The 21,481-nt window shown below is 38.1% G+C and overlaps 1 protein-coding gene across 1 annotated transcript in view; it reads left to right on the top strand.

The window, feature by feature from the left end:
• hibch (3-hydroxyisobutyryl-CoA hydrolase) overlaps nucleotides 1–21,481 on the top strand; it is a 50,159-nt gene that overhangs the window by 2,655 nt on the left and 26,023 nt on the right. The window contains exons 3-11 of the mRNA XM_057851496.1: nucleotides 1,309–1,440; nucleotides 1,513–1,597; nucleotides 3,037–3,117; nucleotides 3,234–3,286; nucleotides 9,664–9,742; nucleotides 15,832–15,977; nucleotides 16,087–16,173; nucleotides 16,263–16,321; nucleotides 19,471–19,552. Coding sequence (XP_057707479.1) covers nucleotides 1,309–1,440; nucleotides 1,513–1,597; nucleotides 3,037–3,117; nucleotides 3,234–3,286; nucleotides 9,664–9,742; nucleotides 15,832–15,977; nucleotides 16,087–16,173; nucleotides 16,263–16,321; nucleotides 19,471–19,552 — 804 coding nt within the window. The remainder of the gene's footprint in view (nucleotides 1–1,308; nucleotides 1,441–1,512; nucleotides 1,598–3,036; nucleotides 3,118–3,233; nucleotides 3,287–9,663; nucleotides 9,743–15,831; nucleotides 15,978–16,086; nucleotides 16,174–16,262; nucleotides 16,322–19,470; nucleotides 19,553–21,481) is intronic.

Here is a 21,481-nt window from a genome sequence, read left to right as displayed (position 1 = left end):
TTTGACAGTGGGGATGGTGTGTTCAGGGTGATGAGCTGTGTTGCTTTTACGCCAAACATATCGTTTTGCATTGTAGCCAAAAAGTTCAATTTTGGTTTCATCTGACCAGAGCACCTTCTTCCACATGTTTGGTGTGTCTCCCAGGTGGCTTTTGGCAAACTTTAAACGAGACTTTTTATGGATATCTTTGAGAAATGGCTTTCTTCTTGCCACTCTTCCATAAAGGCCAGATTTGTGCAGTGTACGACTGATTGTTGTCCTATGGACAGACTCTCCCACCTCAGCTGTAGATCTCTGCAGTTCATATAGAGTGATCATGGGCCTCTTGGCTGCATCTCTGATCATTTTTCTCCTTGTTTGAGAAGAAAGTTTGGAAGGACGGCCGGGTCTTGGTAGATTTGCAGTGGTCTGATGCTCCTTCCATTTCAATATGATGGCTTGCACAGTGCTCCTTGAGATGTTTAAAGCTTGGGAAATCTTTTTGTATCCAAATCCGGCTTTAAACTTCTCCACAACAGAACTGGTGTGTTCCTTGGTTTTCATAATGCTCTCTGCACTTTAAACAGAACCCTGAGACTATCACAGAGCAGGTGCATTTATACGGAGACTTGATTACACACAGGTGGATTCTATTTATCATCATCGGTCATTTAGGACAACATTGGATCATTCAGAGATCCTCACTGAACTTCTGGAGTGAGTTTGCTGCACTGAAAGTAAAGGGGCCGAATAATATTGCAAGCCCCACTTTTCAGTTTTTTATTTGTTAAAAAAGTTTAAATTATCCAATAAATGTTGTTCCACTTCACGATTGTGTCCCACTTGTTGTTGATTCTTGACAAAAAAATTAAATTTCATATCTTTATGTTTGAAGCCTAAAATGTGGCAAAAGGTTGCAAGATTCAAGGGGGCCGAATACTTTTGCAAGGCACTGTAGCTAAAAGTTTGGACACCCCTGGTCTAGATTATTGGTTAAAAGCAAAAAACGGGCAGTTATTGTTCATTTTATTTCAAGCCAAAGTTGCACAATTTTTTTTTCACGTTTCAAAGTGCATGCATGATGCTATTTAATATCATGTTACCTTGAATCCTCGACCAAATCACTCTTGAGACACTCCTGCATGTATGCAGTAAAACCTTCGTCCTGCTTTCCCCTAAATCCGGCGTTTGAACGCAGCATGTGTTTGAGTTTTTCACAGTGAAAGTCAAATGCTCTGTCTGGGTAGGCCCCCTATGTGAAGGCATGGCGGAATGTCTGTGGGACCTGTCTTTTCAATTGATGGTGGAGTCTGTTCTTCTTGGCTCTAGATGTCCAGTAGCGTGGAGCCTGAGGTCCTCCTGGAGAAAGTGGGCCGGACTGGTGTGATCACCTTGAACAGACCAAAAGTGCTGAATGCCCTCAATTTGACGATGATACGAGCCATCTACCCTCAGCTCAAGGTATGAGTTAAATCGCTGTTCATACATTGTGAAGTTTCTCTACACTGTATTGTTCTAAAATATGTTGTGAAGCAATGGGAGAGTGGTGACGACACAGACCTTGTGATCATCAAAGGGGCAGGCGGGAAAGCCTTTTGCGCCGGTGGGGACATCAGAGGTTAGTAAATAAAAGTACTAGTGCGACACTGCTAGATTAGTTCTATAAAAAAACAGATGATTGCAAATAAAATAAAATAAAAAAAAAAACTTATCCTTAGGTCTAGTTCTTCCAAACCAACAAACGCAGCACTTCTTTTTATGATTATACACACTCAGCAAAACAGTACATTATTTTCAAATAACTAAACCCACTAGGACATCACGTCGAAATGTAAACAAGTGAGAGTTTAAGAGAATGCTTGCCATGCTAAAGTTAATGCTAACGCTAGAAGTTACATTTAGAGTGAAAGGATCACTCAGTTAACACCTTAAAAGGCTAAAGCAACATTGCATATTCTCTCATGCATAATAAAAAAAAAATCTTACAATATTTACAAACTAGGCAGGCCATGCTAAAGCTAATGCTAATGCTACAAGTTACATTTGGAGTGAAATAATCATTCAGAGAACACCTTAAAAGGCAGGGCCGGCCCAGGCCATTTGGGGGCCCTAAGCAAAATAATGCCAAGCGGCCCATATTTTTGGCCCACCATTTCGTCACAGTGTACTGTGAAACCCATACATGCAATCCAAGCCATACGTCCATATTTTGTATATTAATCAGATTTTGTTGCACTGCATACCTTAAGCTTCTCACCCCAAATGATTGTCAGTACTTACAGTAGATGGCGCCAAACCTTTTTCAAAAAGAGGAAAAGAAAGAAGTTAATGAAGAACTTTTATTTCCTAAGCTTGTAATCAAATATCAAAACTCACAAAAGTCAAATAAAGCAAACTGTAGTAAACGGATGTTTGCATAGATAAACGGCAATGCGTGCCACATTATTGACGATGCTCTAGTAACAACGTATAAAATGAGGTTGCCAGATTGGGGGGCCCCCTAGTGGTCAGGGGCCCTAAGCAGCTGCATAGTCTGTGTATAGGCTGGGCCGGCCTTGCTAAAAGGCTAAAGCAACACTGCATATTCTCTCATGCAAAATTAGAAAAAAAAAAAAAAATCTGACAATCAGCGGCGGCCACAGTAGCCCACACATACGCCTGATCAAAATCCGTTTTTTTCTTTATCGGCCTATATTTTTGTTCATTAATCGGCCGATGTTGTAAAAAAAGTCTGTGACAGTACTCTATGCTCAATGGCACCTTCGTTGCCACAGCAACCTGTCAGGTGTGTTAATAATGTGGCACATTCTAAACGGTTCCAAATCTGAGTTGGACACTTCCTAAAAAGTCTGAACAGTCAGTCCTAAAAATCAGATTTGAGGAGAAATCCGATTGGAATCAGATATGTATGCAGTTTGAACGCAGCCAAATACTCTCATTTTTAATTGATTTATGTGTTAAATCTGTTCCAAACAATCTTAAATCACAAGCAAATTTCATTTCCCATTGAAAGGTATCGATTGATGTCATATTTAATGCCTCATATTTTGCTTTCAGCTATTACTGAAGCGGGGAAAGTTGGCGATCCCCTTGCGAAAGTGTTTTTTCGTGAAGAATACATCCTGAACAATGCTATAGGTAAGAGTTGTGAGCAAGCTTTTTGTATTTGAATTGTCCCTGTGTTTTTAAAAAAAAAATTTTTTTAAACCCCCTGCAGTCTCTTACAATGTGATTCACATTCATTATCATTTCAGGGACATGCAAAAAGCCATTTATTGCCTTTATTGATGGAATAACAATGGGAGGGGTAAGTCTAAATTATTTATTTAGAATTTATCTCATTTTGTTTGGAGTTTAACGGCCATTTCAGATCTTTAATATAATTTTATTGGTTCTCAATAGGGTTGAGGTCAGGGTATACATTACCAGACAGAAGTAATGCCAATTTTGAGATATAAAGTTCATGTCCTTCCTCAAGGTGCAATATGGAATTCCGTCTGCTGGTGTCAGCAGTGGACTGCGAGTTACCTGCTCAGAGTGCTCTGTGCTGTCTGATTGGATGACTCAGCATTGTTGCCACCCTGCAGGAGTCAGATATAGCTTGAATTTGAATTATGACCTTATTCGCCACCCTCCACCCAAAATAACTAACATGAATCATTAGAGTGGCTTGCTGCTGGGCTTTAACCTGTTTATCTGCGTGGGAATTGGTTTTTGTTCTGTGGATGGACCGAAATATTCATGAGTTAATTTGACCTGCTACATGGTTAGATATGCAAATATAAATGCACTTGCCACTTTTAGCTCGCCTTGTAGCCTTTTTGTCATGTTGCATTATACTGTATGTACTTGTATATGAGCGCTGCACAATATTAGAAAAAGATGCAAAATAGGTATTGAATGACATGATATTCATATTATTGTGATTGTTAATTTGCCTCTAAAGAATTTGTTTTAATAATCTATTGAAGAATAAGACATGTATTTATTGTGCCAAATCAAGCAGGCTACTTGAGGTTTAACGACATGTAGTCCCTGGTTTACGAACGAGTTCTGTTCCTGTGCTGGCGATGTAACCCGAATTTCTGAGTAAGTCGGAATTACCCCTTTAAATACCTCAAAACACCCTCTTTAAAAAAAAAACAAAAAAAAAAACTGTATCATTGTAGTGTCTTCGCCAAGACGTTGGACCTAAGTCCTAGGGAGACAGTGAGCTACAGCGGTATTGAAAAAAGTATCTGAACCTTTTGGAATTTCTCAAGTTTCTGCATAAAATCACCATCAAATGTGATCTGGTCTTTGTCAAAATCACACAGATGAAAATTCTGCCTGCTTTAACGAAAACCACCCAAACATTTACAGGTTTTCATATTTTAATGAGGATAGCATGCAAACAATAGCCACGTTTACATGCTGACTTTTATTCATACTGATTCAAATCATTCCGAATGGAAATTTCAGATCAGCTGTTTACATGTCACTTCGTCTATTCCGATCCAGCGTTTACATGTGTCTGCCTTTATTCCGAAAGGACGTTTGACAACTGCCGTCTGACATGCGCAGATTAATCAAAACAAAGCGTCACGTTGCAAAACATGGAGATCGATTGTCAGAGTGCTGCTGTTTTAACTTCAACCCACTTGTTGTGTTTGTGGGGTCGTATCCGCTTCTGCTGTTTGCTCTTTTGCCTTGTAGTAGCCGGTTGTCAGCGTTTTCCACCGGTTTCTAATCTGGTCAACGCTCCGGTCTATTCTGGCTTCGTGTAACCTCTCGTGAACTTTTTAAAATCGTTCACTGTTCCTCCTTTTACGCCCGTCTAAGCGAGCAATTATATTAAATTCTTTTAAAGTTTGAATTAAATGCAATCTTTCCGCTGGACTCCAATTAGGTGCGCTGTGCTTGGAAGCCATGTTCCAAGTGATGTTCAGGCATGAAAATCTCTCACCTTTCGGCGAAATTCGCCGTTTTGAAGTCAAAAAGGGCGACCTACGTGAATTGCGTAGATCCGAGGAGAAATTCTTTTTGGGAGGAGGTGGGGGGGGGGGTTTATTTAATTATTATTATTATCATCATGTGATTAACTTAGTACGTAAACTGAGCACTTAAGAACACAGTCAGCAAATCCTTCTAGATGCTTCGCTGACGAGAACCAATCATCGGCCCAAGCTGCGTTCCATTATTCCAAACGCGCGCACTCCTTACGCGTGTACATGGAGTGCTCGGAGAGCCTTCGGTTGCATTGCAAAGCTGCGAAATCAAAAAGCAGGCCTTATCCACATCGGGGCAGACCAGAGCGCAGCATACACACTTGCCTGTATTTGCCAGCAGATTGAATTTGGTGAGTAATGGTTTCAATCGTTTTCACGTTTTGCGATATAAAAAAGTTACTGCCATTCGTTGCAGCTTGCATTGAACACTGCTAGAGCTAGCCAAATCTCCCATGAAAAAAAATAGCTCCCGTTAAATTGGCGTCAAGCTTGTGTATTTAACGGTAATATAAACAAAGAAACACACTGTTGAGTCAAATTAAGCGGCATTCTCTCGGATGGAGGGGGCGCCTCACATCGCTCCCGTCGTCCGCCGGAGACGCGTTATTTTCGGCTTGGATTTGAGCTGACGGCCGGTGTCGGCACAACAGCAGCCCGACGAGTGGTGGGAATGAGTCCTGCTTCTTAAAGCTTTTCAGAAATACAGGGATCCCTCGTTTTTCGCGGTTAATGGGGACCAGAACCTGCCGCAATAAGTGAAAACCGCGAAGTAGCGCCCCCCCCAATTTTTTTGTGCGTGTTCAATGCATTTATTCAGATTTTACATTGGAAAAAAAGATACATATATATAAGACATGTTTTTTCACCAAAGTATCATTTATAAATGGTTTTCAAGCACTTCAAAATGTAAGAATTATGATAAGTTTTAAACATGTTCCTGCCCCACCGAATTATTTTTAAACAAGAATAAAGTAGTTAGAAAATGCTTGGCTTTATTAAAAGCTTCATAGTGAGTCTACTCAAACCCTCTCAGGCTTTGGTAAACGGTGATTGGCACATGTGCAAAGTTTTTCTTTTTATATATATATTTTTTTGTTTGAAGCAACTTATTTGATTGAATAATAAAGACACATATCTCCTAGCCAAAATGTGGCCCAAACGCAAAACATTACTTAAATGGAAAAATTTGTTTCAATCAAGAAAAATGGTTTTCAAATGCTTTTTTTGTCTCAAATTTATTATTGCAATCAAAAACATTTTTTTTTATTGAAGCTACTTTTTGGGATTAAAAGTATATACTGTATTTTGATTGAAGCAACTTTGTTTTTGATAGAAGTAACTTTGTTTTTTGATTGAATAATAAAAACACAAATCTAACTCCATCGTTATTGAGTGAGAAAGAAATTAAGAAAGCTTTAAAACTAAAAGCCACCGGGGAGTCTGTTTGTTTTTTTAAAATATTTATATTTCATTACATAGACATGCGTCGTAGGGAAGGGAGATTGAGGGATAAAAAAAAAGGAGTTAGATGAGGCTGCTAAAGGCAGTGGATACCTCATCAGCTGGGTGAATAGCAGACCTGGTAAGAACAAGTTTGCAAGGATAGTCGGGTATTAAATCCAATCATAAACACAATTACAATGTTATTTTTCTATAAGATTTTTATGTCATTGCTTTATTAATCATTAGGTGCTAGAGTTGTTAAGTATGGATAATAATGAAATAATAGTTTTAAGAAAACTGTGCTGTTGGTGGCTCAGTGACCATCTGATGTGGTTTGTTCTCAGATGAACAAGTTGAGGAAGGAAGTTTTGATGCAGAGGTTGAAGGAAGAAAAGAGGCAGACTGACTGAGTCACAGCCAGAAAGTGTTGATGACAGTTTTGATTTCTATTCACTGTTGCCCCCTCCCAATTAAAGTATGTCACAGTCGCAGCCAATTATTATCTAAAGCTGGTTAAAATTGAAGTTATGTTGTTTTAAGGTGTATTAAATACTTGTTCATGTGCCCCTTTTGATCTACGAGCACCCACCCCTCCACCGGTCTCTGCATGGCCTTGCTGAAACACAGTGTGGGTCGACAGAGCTCAATATTTTGTTGGGGTGTACAATACAGTGTACTGGAATATATTTCCTCCACACCCTTCTCACCTTTTTAACCCCTGACCCATTTTCATGCCTGGATGTTACTTAGGTCACCAAGTGACGTCACCACATCAGTACGGAGCATGTGCAGAAAGAACGCAACCAGACACCATTCCGCTTCCCTGTTTACATGATATAATTTTACTTCTAATCGGTTTGGGAAAAGGAATATTCCACCCCTGTGAATCGGAATGAAATTCCATTCGGTTTGGGCCTGTTCATTCCGAATGAGGTGTTTATATGGAACACATTTATTCGATTTGAACATCTAAACCGATTGTAATTGGAATATTTGGCTCCATGTAAACGTGGCAACTGACAAAAGAAAGGATAAATAAGTAAGTGACCCCTCTGCCTAAAGAGACTTAAAGAGCAATTGAAACCAATTTTTACCAAACATTTTAAGTCAGGTGTGTGCCCAATCACTGATGAGTGGTTTAAAGCTGCCCTGCCCACTACAAAACACACCAGGTAAGAATTGTCTTGATGAGAAGCATTGTCTGATGTGCATCATGGCTCGGTCAAAAGAGCTGTCTGAACACCTGCGATAAAGGATTGTTGATTTGTATAAAGCTGAGAAAGGGTACCAAACAGTCTCTAAAAGTCGGAATATTCATCAATCAGCAGTCAGAGAAGTTGTCTACAAATGGAGAGAGTTTGGCACTGTTGTTCTCTCCCAAGGAGTGGCCGTCCACCAAAGATGACACCAAGAGTTCAGCGCAGAATACTCAAGAGCGTCTGCTAAGGACTTACAGAAATCAATGGCATAGTCCAATATCTCTGTGCACAGATCAACTATATGTAAAACAATGGCCAAGAATGGTGTTCATGGGAGGACTCCACAGAGGAAGCCATTGTTGTCTTAAAAAAAAAAAATACATTGTTGCTCGTTTAATATTCGCAAAAAGCCACTTGGACACTCCACAGAAGATTTGGCTAAATATTTTGTGGACTAATGGAACCAAATTTGAATTGTTTGGGAGTAACATGACGTCAAGTGTGGAAGAAAAATGGAACAGCTCACCAACATCAACACCTCATCCCCACCGTGAAGCATGGTGGACGGAGCATCATGATTTGGGGCTGTTTTGCTGCCTCAGGGCCTGGACAATTTACAACCTTTAACGTAAGAATGAATTCAAAAGTTTATCAGGATCTTTTGCAGGAAAAGCTGAGGCCGTCTGTCAGACATTTGAAGCTAAAAAGAGGATGGATGCTGCAACAAGACAGTGATCCAAAACACAGAAGTAAATCAACTTCAGAATGGTTTCAGAAGAACAAAATGCACGTTCTGGAGTGGTCAAGTCAAAGTTCAGACTTGAACCCCATTGAGATGCTGTGACATGACCGAAAGACAGCGATTTATGCCCGACATCCCAGGAATCTGACTGAACTACAGCAGTTTTGTAGAGAAGAATGGGCCAAGATTAGTCTTGATCAATGTGCCAGACTGATCTGCAGCTACAGCAAGCGTCTGGTTGAAGTTATTGCTGCCGAAAGGGGGGGGGGGCACAAAATATTAAATGTGACGGTTCACTTACTTATTTTCCCCCCTTCTGTCATTGTTTGCATACTATCCTCATTAAAATAAGAAAACCTATAAAATTTTGGGGAGGTTTTTGTTAAAAGTTTTTTTCATCGGTGTGATTTTGACAAAGATCAGATCATATTTAATGGTGATTTTATCCAGAATTGTGAAGAATTCCAAAAGGTTCAGATATTTTTTTCCTAACACTTTGTATTTCATTTTCACTGTTGCCACTAGTGGGCAGCGTATCAACCCAAATTAATAAAACTAAATGCAAACACTTTCAAAACAAACCATTACAGCGCCACTTTAATTAAACGAATACTCGAAGCAGCAAAATTTGATGTCTTTTTTCTAATCGAAAACGTTGCAGCACTATGTCCGATTAATCGATTATGAAAATAATCGTTAGTTGCAGCACTAATACTACAATATATTAGCATTTTTAGTCACTAAAAAATATCTTTTTACAATTCATGTTATAAGGCAAACAATACATTTTACTCCACATATATCTTTATTTTTATGAGGGGAAGCAGGAGTAACTGAAGGCAAGCCACCTAAGCACAAAGAGACCATAAACAATTTTTATACAAAAAAAATGCTTCAGTTGAGCACAAACTAGAAACCACAGCAGCTTTTTTTCCCAAACTAACCTATTACTGACATTTATGTAAGTTTTCTGCATGATGTTCTCTGGCTAAGCGTTTATTTTTGCATGATTTAAATCCTCCGCAAAGGCTTAAAACAGATCATGTTAATTTGGATTGCTAAAAAAAATGCATCCCCAGGGGAGGGTATTCATATTACTCCCCTGGTTTAACCACGTTTGATACAAGTTTCTTACAAAAGTGACTGAATACTTTCATTTAGCAACACTTTTAGTGTTTTTAGATTCATTCATTGCCATTGACAGTTATACACGTTGAATAAGCTACGGATTATTATACCACTCGACAGGACTTCATCACTGAAGTAATGTGATTTGGAACAAAATTTTTCCCATACTATTTTCCACCTGCAGGGAGTCGGTCTCTCAGTTCACGGACGTTTTCGAGTGGCCACAGAGAAAACCATGTTCGCCATGCCGGAGACCGCCATCGGTAAGCCGAAATGTGGGTGGGAGCACTTAGCACATGAGTGTGAAGGATCACTTAAAGAAGAAAATGATTACATTTAAGGGCGGATATCCCAAGGGGACTGATGGGATTCGTTCCCCTCTTCAGCTAAGCTGTCCCCTCTCCCAATAATTTGGTACAGAATAAATACCGTATTGGCCCGAATATAAGACGGCCCTGATTATAAGACCCTCTTTTTTCAAGACTCAAGTTTGAAAAAAGACTTTTGAACACCTAATTAATATTTATACTAGGGCTGTCAAACAATAAAATTTTTTAACTGAGTTAATTACAGCTTAAAAATTAATTACTCATAATTAATCGCAATTCAAACCATATCTAAAATATGCCATATTTTTCTGTAAATTATTGTTGGAATGGAAAGATAAGACACAAGACGGATATATACATTCAACATACGGTACATAAGTACTGTATTAGTTTATTATAACAATAAATCAACAAGATGGCATTAACATTATTAACATTCTCTTAAAGCGATCCATGGATAGAAAGACTTGTAGTTCTTAAAAGATAAATGTTAGTACAAGTTATAGAAATTTTATATTAAAACACCTCTTAATGTTTTCGTTTTAATAAAATTTGTAAAATTTTCAATCAAAAAAATAAACTAATAGCTCGCCATTGTTGATGTCAATAATTACACCATGCTCACTCATGATCCTGAAAGCCATAAAATCACTTGGATCCAAGCACCAGCAGAGGGCGCCAAACACCAAAAAACAAGTAACAAGCGGACATTACACTCTACTGTCATTTTAATCTGTTTGAGCGGGGCATGTGCGTTAATTGCGTCAAATATTTTAACGTGATTAATTAAAAAAATTAATTACCGCCCGTTAATGCGATAATTTTGACAGCACTAATTTATACAGAAAATAATTACAGTATATCTGAAACAAATGATTATAACAATATATTTGAGAGAAAAAGCATGTTATTTTGCCTCATTCAAATCTTGATATCTGAACATTTAAATTTGTAAACTAAAGTGCAATCACATTTACATTCGTAAATGAATGGCTTCTGGTTTTTGAAATGTAAATAAACCAATCTATTGTGATAAAACAATAAAATTGCAATAACTGCATTAACCATCAAAGTGAAGTCTAACTGTAACTGTAGTCTTGAAACAAATCTGAATAAGGAAAAACATTGCAATAAAATTAGGGTTGTTCCGATCATGTTTTTTTTTTTGCTCCCGATCCAATCCCGATCGTTTTAGTTTGAGTATCTGCCGATCCCGATATTTCCCGATCCGATTGCTTTTTTTTTGCTCCCGATTCAATTCCAATCATTCCCGATAATTTTTCCCGGTCATATACATTTTGGCAATGCATTAAGAAAAAAATGAATAAAACTCGAAGATATACATTCAACATGCAGTATATAAGTACTGTATTTGTTTATTATGACAATAAATCCTCAAGATGGCATTTACATTATTAACAATCTTTCTGTGAGAGGGATCCACGGATAGAAAGACTTGTAATTCTTAAAGGATAAATGTGACTTTGTATATTGTGACTAAATATTGCCATCTAGTGTATTTGTTGAACTTTCACTAAATGATACTGTAGCCATTTAACTGTTCTGCCCAAATGCATGATGGGAAGTGCAACCATGACTGTGCATAGCGGCACCAATTGATATATCTTCTCTGCGTTGGGAAATAACATAGGGTGTTAAGAAAAAGATCAACTACTGCCTTTCTTCCCCACATTGCTTCCCACGATATCTCTAATTGTTGAGAGAGGGATTGTAAGGTTATAGCCAATTAAAAAAAAGGCTCCAAAGACTGCTAAAATTCACTCTACTCATTTTACGCTGCCTTTTAGCTCTATATATAGGTAAAACGGATTAATTGCGACAATGCGTGAGTGGGTCGTGCAGCGCATGCGTTAAATATGTTAACGTGATTATTTAAAAAAAAAAATTAATTACCGCAGTTAACGCGATAAATTTGATAGCCCTACTTTAAGCCAAAACTAAAGACTCTGGATGAGTGTAAGACATTTTGTCTGTAACGTTAAAAACAATAAGAAAACGATTTAATAAAAAAAATGAATTTTTTTTTTTTTTAAAATAAGGCATGTCCGATATTTTTTTTTCCGATTCCAATACTTGATCTGTAACGCAAACTGGTTAAACATGAGAGTAGCTGAGATCTGGCATGACAGAACATTGCTTCAATGATATCGCGTGCCATCTAGCGTCGAGAATGGGTATAACGTCTAGACCGCGGTTAAGACGACCCCCACTTTTTCAGTCTTATTCCAGTGCAAAAAAACACCGTCTTATATTCGGGCCAATACGGTATTTTTCAAGCTGTAGACTGAATTCAAAGTAAAATCTATCAGTTTTCACGTGCTATTTAAAAATTAAAATCTTTTTCTCACCCCCTCCCTTCTTTTAGAATGATTTAGTCCACTCCACACGGTAGAGGCTGAACTCCATACCGTCTGCCTAAGTGCCTATAGTTCACCGTTGCAGGGTTGGGTGAGACATTCACTCACAAATAAGGGTGTGACAAAATTTCAAAGTGGTGATCTATCGTGAAACTTCGCATACTAAAAGGCTATCGTAATGCTCATGCCAAGAATTGAGATATCGTTTTAAAAAGGGGTCAGTTTAAAAAAAAAAAAAAGTTGGTATCAAAATCTTCCACTGTAATAGTGTCTCTGATAACTATGGCTGCCATTGACAGAGCTCGACGCCCAATCCATTAAACTGAGAAGGGCGAAAGACGTTCGTTCATTCGAAACCAGAACATTTACAGTCACACTCTCCGATTTTCGGGGTATTTACAAGTCACTTCCTGTTAAGTTTGAGTCACTGCATGTTCATTCCTGGGTCACTTCTTGTTCTGTAACCCAAAATCAACAGGAAGTGACCCTGAAATGCCCCACAATCAACAGGAAGTGACTGAAAATAAACAGGTAACGAATGACCTGAAATGGCCTAAAATTACCTCGTTCGGTAGCATTGGCTACCACTGTTGGCCATAGAAGTGGGAGGCACCTGTATGAAGTGGGAGGGGTTAATTTGCTGCCACCATCCTATCCAATGTATTGATAATCGTTGTTTTGCCGTATTGTGAGATCGTCATTGTGAGCTTTGTATTGCATATTGTATCGTGAGGAACCAATATACACTCCTGATCAAAATTGCATGAATTGGCATTTTACAAATTTGGATGTCAATGAGATTTTAAGTAGAGCTACAATACACAAAGGCAAGAAGGGGAAGTGTGATAAAAAGCACTTTGATGAAATGATTTATTGAAAACAAACTGAAATAGGCTATTCATCTCCTGATCAAAAGTTGAAGACCAGCGCTAAAAAAAAATAATTAAAAAAACCTCTTCAAACAAGAACAAAACATTTTCTTCATAGGACACAGTAGCTCCACCATTGTTAATCACTTCAAAAATTCATTTGGGCATGCTTGATGCAATGGTTTACAGGAGGCCAGTGGGAACAATGTTGAAGATGGCTTCATGAAGTGTCATAAGCGTCTTTGTGTGGCACAAAAAGCGCTCTAGAAATTGGTCGTATTATTATTAAAAAGGACATCAACTGTCTGGACCGGATGATGATATCTGATGATGCTACATAACATTTGATCTAAATCATTTTATTCTAAATCTAGTGCTAAGAAAGATACTAGTATCTCTGTTTGAAGATTAAAGCGACAAATTGCAGCAAAAGATGCTGTATACAGTGGGAGGAAAAAGTATCTGAACCTTTTGGAATTTCTCACATTTCTGCATAAAATCACCATCAAATGTGATCTGATCTTTGTCAAAATCGTACAGATGAAAAAACAGTGTCGGCTTTTAACTAAAACCACCCAAACATTTATAGGTTTTCATATTTTAATGAGGATAGTATGCTAAAATGACAGAAGGGGTGTGTGGAGTGTCCTAGTGCCTTTTTGCTAACATTAAATGAGCAACAATGTTGTTGTTTTTTATTAAACAGCAGTGGCTTCCTCCGTGGAGTCCTCCCATGAATACCAATCTTGGCCATAGTTTTACATATACAGTGGGGCAAATAAGTATTTAGTCAACCACTTATTGTGCAAGTTCTCTCACTTGAAAATATTAGAGAGGCCTGTAATTGTCAACATGGGTAAACCTCAACCATGAGAGACAGAATGTGGGAAAAAAAACCAGAAAATCACATTGTTTGATTTTTAAATAATTTCTTTGCAAATCATGGTGAAAAATAAGTATTTAGTCTATACCAAAAGTTCATTTCAATACTTTGTTATGTACCCTTTGTTGGCATTAACGGAGGCCAAACGTTTTCTGTAACTCTTCACAAGCTTTTCACACACTGTTGCTGGTATTTTGGCCCATTCCTCCATGCAGATCTCCTCTAGAGCTGAGCACCTCCTCACCCAGTGGCGTCAAAATGATAACAAGAACGGGGAGCAAAAATCCCAAAACCACACAAGGGGACCTAGTGAATGACCGACAGAGAGCTTGGACCACAGTAACAAAGGTTACTATTAGTAACACAATGCGCCACCAGGGACTCAAATCCTGCACTGCCAGACGTGTCCCCCTGCTGAAGAAAATACACGTCCAGGCCCGTCTGCAGTTCTCTAGAGAGCATTTGGATGATCCAGAAGAGGACTGGGAGAATGTGTTATGGTCAGATGAAACCAAAATAGAACTTTTTGGTAGAAACACAGGTTCTCTTGTTTGGAGGAAAAAGAATACTGAATTGCACCATACCCACTGTGAAGCATGGGGGTGGAAACATCATGCTTCGGGGCTGTTTTTCTGCAAAAGTACCAGGACGACTGATCTGTGTAAAGGAAAGAATGAATGGGGCCATGTGTCGAGAGATTTTGAGTGAAAATCTCCTTCCATCAGCAAGGGCATTGAAGATGAGATGTGGCTGGGTCTTTCAGCATGACAATGATCCCAAACACACAGCAAGGGCAACAAAGGAGTGGCTTCGTAAGAAGCATTTCAAGGTCCTGGAGTGGCCTAGCCAGTCTCCAGGTCTCAACCCCATAGAAAATCTGCGGAGGGAGTTGAAAGTCCGTGTTGCCCAACGACAACAGTGTTGCCCCAAAACATCACTGCTCTAGAGGAGATCTGCATGGAGGAATGGGCCAAAATACCAGCAACAGTGTGTAAAAAGCTTGTGAAGAGTTACAGAAAACGTTTGGCCTCCGTTATTGCCAACAAAGGGTACATAACAAAGTATTGAGATGAACTTTTGGTATTGACCAAATACTTATTTCCCACCATGATTTGCAAATAAATTATTTAAAAATCAAACAATGTGATTTTCTGTTTGTTTTTTTTCCCCACATTCTGTCTCTCATGGTTGAGGTTTTACCATGTTGACAATTACAGGCCTCTCTAATATTTTCATGTGGGAGAACTTGCACGATTCGTGGTTGACTAAATACTTATTTGCCCCACTGTAGTTGATGCGTTCACAGAGATATTGGACCGTGCCAGTGATTTCAATAAGTCTTTAACTCTCACTGTAACTCTGATCTTTAATCATACCTCCCCAATAATGATTCCATAAAATTGAAGAGTTTCTTGTCCTCTCCAACTTTGAAAACCGATGTCCGCCCCTGATAAGTCGAGGATGTGGTCAAAAGTGGTGCAAATCAAATCAAACCTCAAATGGCCGATAATCAATAATGTCCATCATGTTAATAAATCAAATGTTAATAGATGATATTTCTCTCCCACTGAACTTTCAATGTCCCCGTGACAACCTCGACAGATTTAAGCATCCGCGCAATCACGCTTTATGATAATACGTTTTCGGCCGTGAATGAGGTCAGCCGGTCTGTAATCCCGCTGCCGTTCAGCGAGCCGCGTGCCACGCAAACTGTGACCGCCAAAGCTCCGTTTCACGTTTAGAAGCGCCCAATTCAATTGAAAACACGGAATTAAATCCGTACAGATTAGAGGCTGGTGAAAGACTTTGAGGAAATGGAAACGATGCAAACAAGTTTTCACTTTCTTGCAGTGACACAATAAAAATTGGATTTCTTATTATTCTTGGTGCCAGGTCTGTTCCCCGATGTTGGCGGGGGTTACTTTCTCCCGAGGCTTCAGGGAAAGTTGGGCCTGTTTCTGGCTCTGACTGGCTTCCGCCTCAAAGGCCGTGACGTGCACAGAGCTGGAATTGCTACTCACTTTGTTGAGTCCAAAAAGGTACGGTCAGGAATTGTGTTGTGGCTCTTTGAATTCCTGCAAATTGGATAGATGGCTATAAAGGTAGAACTATGGTCGTTTTCATGATTTAATTTTTTTTCCCTGGTAGATGTTAGACCTGGAAAAAGAATTGATAGACTTGAGGTCACCCTCTGCTGACAATATCTCCAGAGTGTTAAACTCGTTCCAGAACGAGGTAAGGAACGTCAACTAAACTGGTTGCCACGGAGCTCCACTAAAACTCCCATTGCTTTTGGTGTTTATTATCCATTTTGGTTCTCTCAGAGCAGCCTTGATCTTGAGAAGCCTTTTATCCTGGAGGAACACATATCTGACATTGAAAGGTAGGAAGACAATGCTGTCATCCTATGATTACGTCTCTTGATTATTCCTTCATGGCTTCGAGAGACGAGCCATGTTTCGATATTTGGTACTTGCAGATGCACTCCAGTCAGTGCGTTAGAAGTTTGGTAATATTGTGGTTAGGGTTGGGCATCGTTTATAATTGAACGATTCCAGTTCCATGTTTCAATTCCAGTTAGAACGATGCTCGTTTCCGATTCTTTTAAGAAGCAGGGTCAAAAAAAAAAAAAAAAAAAAAAAAAGGTTGGGTCAAAATAATCTGTAGTTTGAAAATGTCTTAGTTTATATTAGGGCTGCAGCTATCGATTATTTTAGTAGTCGATTAATCGATGAATTATTTAGTTCGAATAATCGAGTAATCGGATGAGGAACATAAAAAATTAAAATACCTGAGCTGAGCCTCAAACGGTATAAAATAAATAAATAAATAAGGCTCTATGTACAATAAAAGAACAATTGGCTAACTTACATAGTAAAAGTCCGCTAGCTTAAATGCTATAAATTTTTTTATAAATTATTATTATTATTTTTTTTTTACAGTGCTCTTAGTAGTTCAGACACATATTCCCATAATAAATGGCTAAATATACCTATAAACTAAAATACGAATGTTTAAAAAAAAAAAAAAAAAAAACTAGAGCAAACAGAAACTTAGGTTGGTCTTAACAGGGAGCAGCTGGATTCAGGTATGTGAAATGAGGCAGTGTATCCACCCAAATCAATAAAGCTAAATGCAAACTTTCAAAATAAACCATTACAACGCCACTTTAATTAAACGAATACTCGAAGCAGCAAAATTTAATTCGAATATTTTTTTCTAATCGAATACCTGAGTTAATCGATTAATCGTTGCAGCACTAGTTTATATTAATGTCTTGACTTCTTCTCGATTTTTAAAAAAAATTATTAAAATGTATTATTATTATTTATATAAATCTAAAATTTATTATTATTTATTATGAATACACTTAATGTTAAATGTATGAATAATATGAACTCACAGGGTTATTTTTAACTTGTATATAAATATCAGTCTTTGAACTCGAATGTGATGAGGTTTCTTTCCGCAGGAGTGCACTCTCACAAAGATGTTTATTTTTCAAAAGCTCACGGAAAAAACATTTACTTCCATTCTTTTGCCATACATGTACCTTAGCTGGGAGCTACGACGAAGCATGAGTATAAATCTTCTATTGATTATAATTTGATATAGATGAGGCAAAAATAATTAGGTTTCCTTATTTGTAAAACCGATTCTGCTGTGTGTACAGACTCATGCAATGTTTATGGTGTGACAATACCAGTTAGGCCAGTGAGTGTCGCTGTAGGAGTGTGTACGTATAATGTGGAGAAGAAGAGATGATAGCGTCTGGCTAGGATGCTTTGTGATGTGATGCAATGTTTTCACTGCTACGAGCTCATTAAAAAAAGTTATCGAATGCTTAATATGGCTGTTTCTTTCTAAATAAGCAACACAACAGATTCCAAAACAAAAATCCTTTTAATACTGTTGATTTTAACGGAGGCGTCCACCGTTTTAAAATGGCGGCTGTTTACTAACGCCAGCGAGTCTTTCATTTCACATCTAATTCTGTTTACATGTAATATCGACCATAGCCCGACGTAATAATTTGATTTATTCTCATACTATTCCATCCATCCATCATCTACTGCTAAATCTGGGATCGGGTCGCTGGGACAGCAGAAGACAGATGTCATGTATTGTTTTACTTACCTGGTTCTAACGGCGCAGCGTGTCAACTACGTAGCACTTGGCTAACTATGCACTTGGTTCTAGTATTCCATGAAGCTGGTCGTGCTTAATTGGTCGTGCCGCCACCTTTGCCTTATATAGTTATGTTGTAAATGTTGCACAGAGCTGACTGGTCTTTTTTTCTTTTTTTTTTTTTTAGTGTTAAGCCAAACTTTTGAGCGCAGCCGCACCGTGTGTAAATTGTTGTAATCAAGTTGCAAAGCACAAACACACTTCTTGTGGCTTCTTCTTCGTGGTTTTCAGCAGCATTTTTTTTCGGCGTGTAGGGCATCGAAACATAGAATCAAAATTGAAAAATTTGAACGGTTCCGGGTCAGGGTGTGACAATATATCGAAATGGTGATATATCGGGATACTTTTTATCCCAAAAGGTTATCGATATACTCCTGCCAAGAATCGATATATCGTTGGGGCGCTTACTGCTTGACCACTATTGTTGCCCAATTGTTGAAGTGAAGGGATCTTAGCTCAAACGGATTGGACGTCTACTCGTGATAAACTCATTCCAATCCACAGCAGGAGGATGAAAATACACTTTTTTCTCTTTTTATTAGTTGTTTTGTAGAATGATTTCCTGTCCAATGTATTTGTTGTATCACCATATCGTGAGATCATCGTTATCGTGGGCTTTGTATCGTATCGTATGGTGAGTTACCAAGAGGTTCCCACCCCTACTGGGAACGTTCGTTCATTTGAAACCAGAGCATTCAGTCATTCTGTCCGATTTTCAGGGCATTTACAGGTCACTTGCTGTTCATTTTAGGACATTTACAGCTCATTTCCTGTTGAGTTCGAGTCACTGCCTATTCATTTGAGTGATTCCCAGGTCAGTTTTTGTTCTGTCACTCAAAATAAACAGGATGTGACCCATAAAATACCCCAAAATCAACAGACTGTAACTGAAAATCAACAGGTAAATGACCTTTAATGGCCCAAAATTACCTCATTGCCTGGGATTGGCTGCGACTGACGCCCATAGATGTTCAATTCGTTTGAACTGGGAGGGTGGCAGCGAATGAACGAATTCATTCGCTGCCACCCTCCCAGTTCAAATGGATTGGACGTCTACTAGTGATAAACACATTCCAATTCACAGCAGAAGCTTGTTTTTTTGTTTATTAGTTGTTTGTAGAATATCCTAGAATCATTTCCTATCCAATGGATAATCGTTGTATCGCCATATCATCAGATCATTGTTATCGTGAGCTTTGTATCGTATCGTGAGGTACCAAGAGGTTCCCACTCCTAGTTCCGGGAGAACCGGGTTCCCTCGATATTCGATGCCCAACCCTAATTGTGGTAATGATTGCAAAAATGAGTCCACTGTGTCAATGCCATTTGCTTTCATCCCCATAGGCTATTCAGCTCAAGCAGTATGGAAGGCATTATGCAGAATCTGAAGGCAGACGGCTCTGACTTTGCAAAGAGGCAAGTGGAGGTAAACGCTTGAATTTCAATTTGATTGTACTGTTGTCATGTTGCTCGGATGGCTGGAAGTGGTGAATTGTTGTCTTGTAAGATTTTCTACTAAATGACATTCATTGGGGTTAAAAGTCTGTAGTTTCTTGTTATTTTGGAGGAGGATTTTGACATTTAAGAACTCCGTTTGCTGTTTGTCGGCTGAAATGCTTCCCTTTTTCAGTTTGTTTTTTTGTCGTCAAATTTACAGTGTCAGGTGTGTAGTCTAGTTTCCTTTTTGTGGTCGACAGTGGAATTACATGCAAAATACTGTATTGGCCCGAATATAAGATGGCCCTGATTATAAGACGACCCCCTCTTTTTCAAGACCCAAGTTTGAAAAAATACTTTTTGAACACCAAATTAATTTTTAAACAGAAAATAATTACAGTACATCCGAAACAAATGATTATAACAATATATTTGAGAGAAAAAGCATGTTATTTTGCCTCATTCAAATCTTAATATCTGAACATTTAAATATGTTAAAAAAAAAAAAAAAAAAAAAAGTGCAATCACATTCGTAAATGAATGGTTTCTGGATTTTGAAATGTAAATAAACCAATCTATTGCTGGTTAATTGCATTAACCATCAAAGTGAAGTCTAACTGTAACTGTAGTCTTGAAACAAATCTGAATAAGGAAAAACATTGCAATAAAATAATGCAAACTGGTTAAACTTGAGAGTAGCTGAGATCATGTCATGACAGAACATCGCTTCAATGATATCTGGCACCATATAGCGTCGTGAATGAGTATAATGTCTAGACCAAGAATATAAGACGACCTCCTCTTTTTCAGTCTTATTTCAATGCAAAAAACACTGTCTTATATTCGGGCCAATACAGTAAATGGATGGTAGAAAAAAATTTGAAAATCTGCAATATAGTTAGATTTTCATCATTTTTTTTCATTTGATCATTTACAAGATATAATGTGTCATCAAGAATCAGTACTAGATATTGGTAATCACCATATTTTCTGGACAATAAATCACTCTGGAGTGTAAGTCGCACCAGTAAAAAATACATAATGACAAACATTTCATCATGAAATGCTATATATATTAACATATACAGTATATTGTAATAATAGACTAGCGTACAACAGGCAAAAATTGGTGTACAGCATGTTCACATATGTTAACATTAATGGTAATTCATCTACATGATGCATCAACACCACTACAAAACACATTTCTGGAGATGTTTACTCTTTGATCATTACGAACTTGTGAAATAACATATTTCAATATACTGTATATAAATTAAATCCGGGGTATAAATCGCTGCCAAACTATGGAAAATCAGTGAGTATAGTCCAAAATATACAGGTAGTCCCCGGGTTACGAGTTCCATTCCTACCCTGGCAACATAACCCAAATTTCCGCGTAAGTCGGAATTAGCCCTTTAAGTATCCCTAAATACCCCCTAAGTCTCAAAATAACTATCCAAAACTTGTATTATACGTCATATTGATAAGATAAAGTACAAAATAAGATGCTGTGAGGTACAATAAGGTACTGTTTACACGACTTAAAAAAAAAAAAACGACCAGAGACAAATGGTGGACGAGAATCCGGCGTCATAAAGTTCAAATCACGTAAGTCGGGTGTGAGAAAGTTTTATTCATGCTTAAAACACAACCATTATACATTATATTTTGTATGCTTTTGTTGTGCTTGCATGAGAACATTGTAGTATAAAGTATCATTGTTATATTAATCTGTTGAGTGTGCCTTCTCATGGCCTTGACGAATGTAGACGGTATCACAATATGCCCAAATATGGACTGTTATGTTCCTATGTTTTTCAATATGCCCTGAATGAATACAGTGTGGCGACTGTGGCTTAGATAGTTGATTAGTTAGTTGATTAGAAGTCTGATTACGGTAGTTAGTACTAATCAG

Source organism: Corythoichthys intestinalis, chromosome 12 (genome assembly GCF_030265065.1).
Source record: "Corythoichthys intestinalis isolate RoL2023-P3 chromosome 12, ASM3026506v1, whole genome shotgun sequence".
NCBI lineage: Eukaryota > Metazoa > Chordata > Actinopteri > Syngnathiformes > Syngnathidae > Corythoichthys > Corythoichthys intestinalis.
Note: the sequence above shows the minus strand (reverse complement) of the source record. Positions and strands in the feature narration are given on the sequence as shown.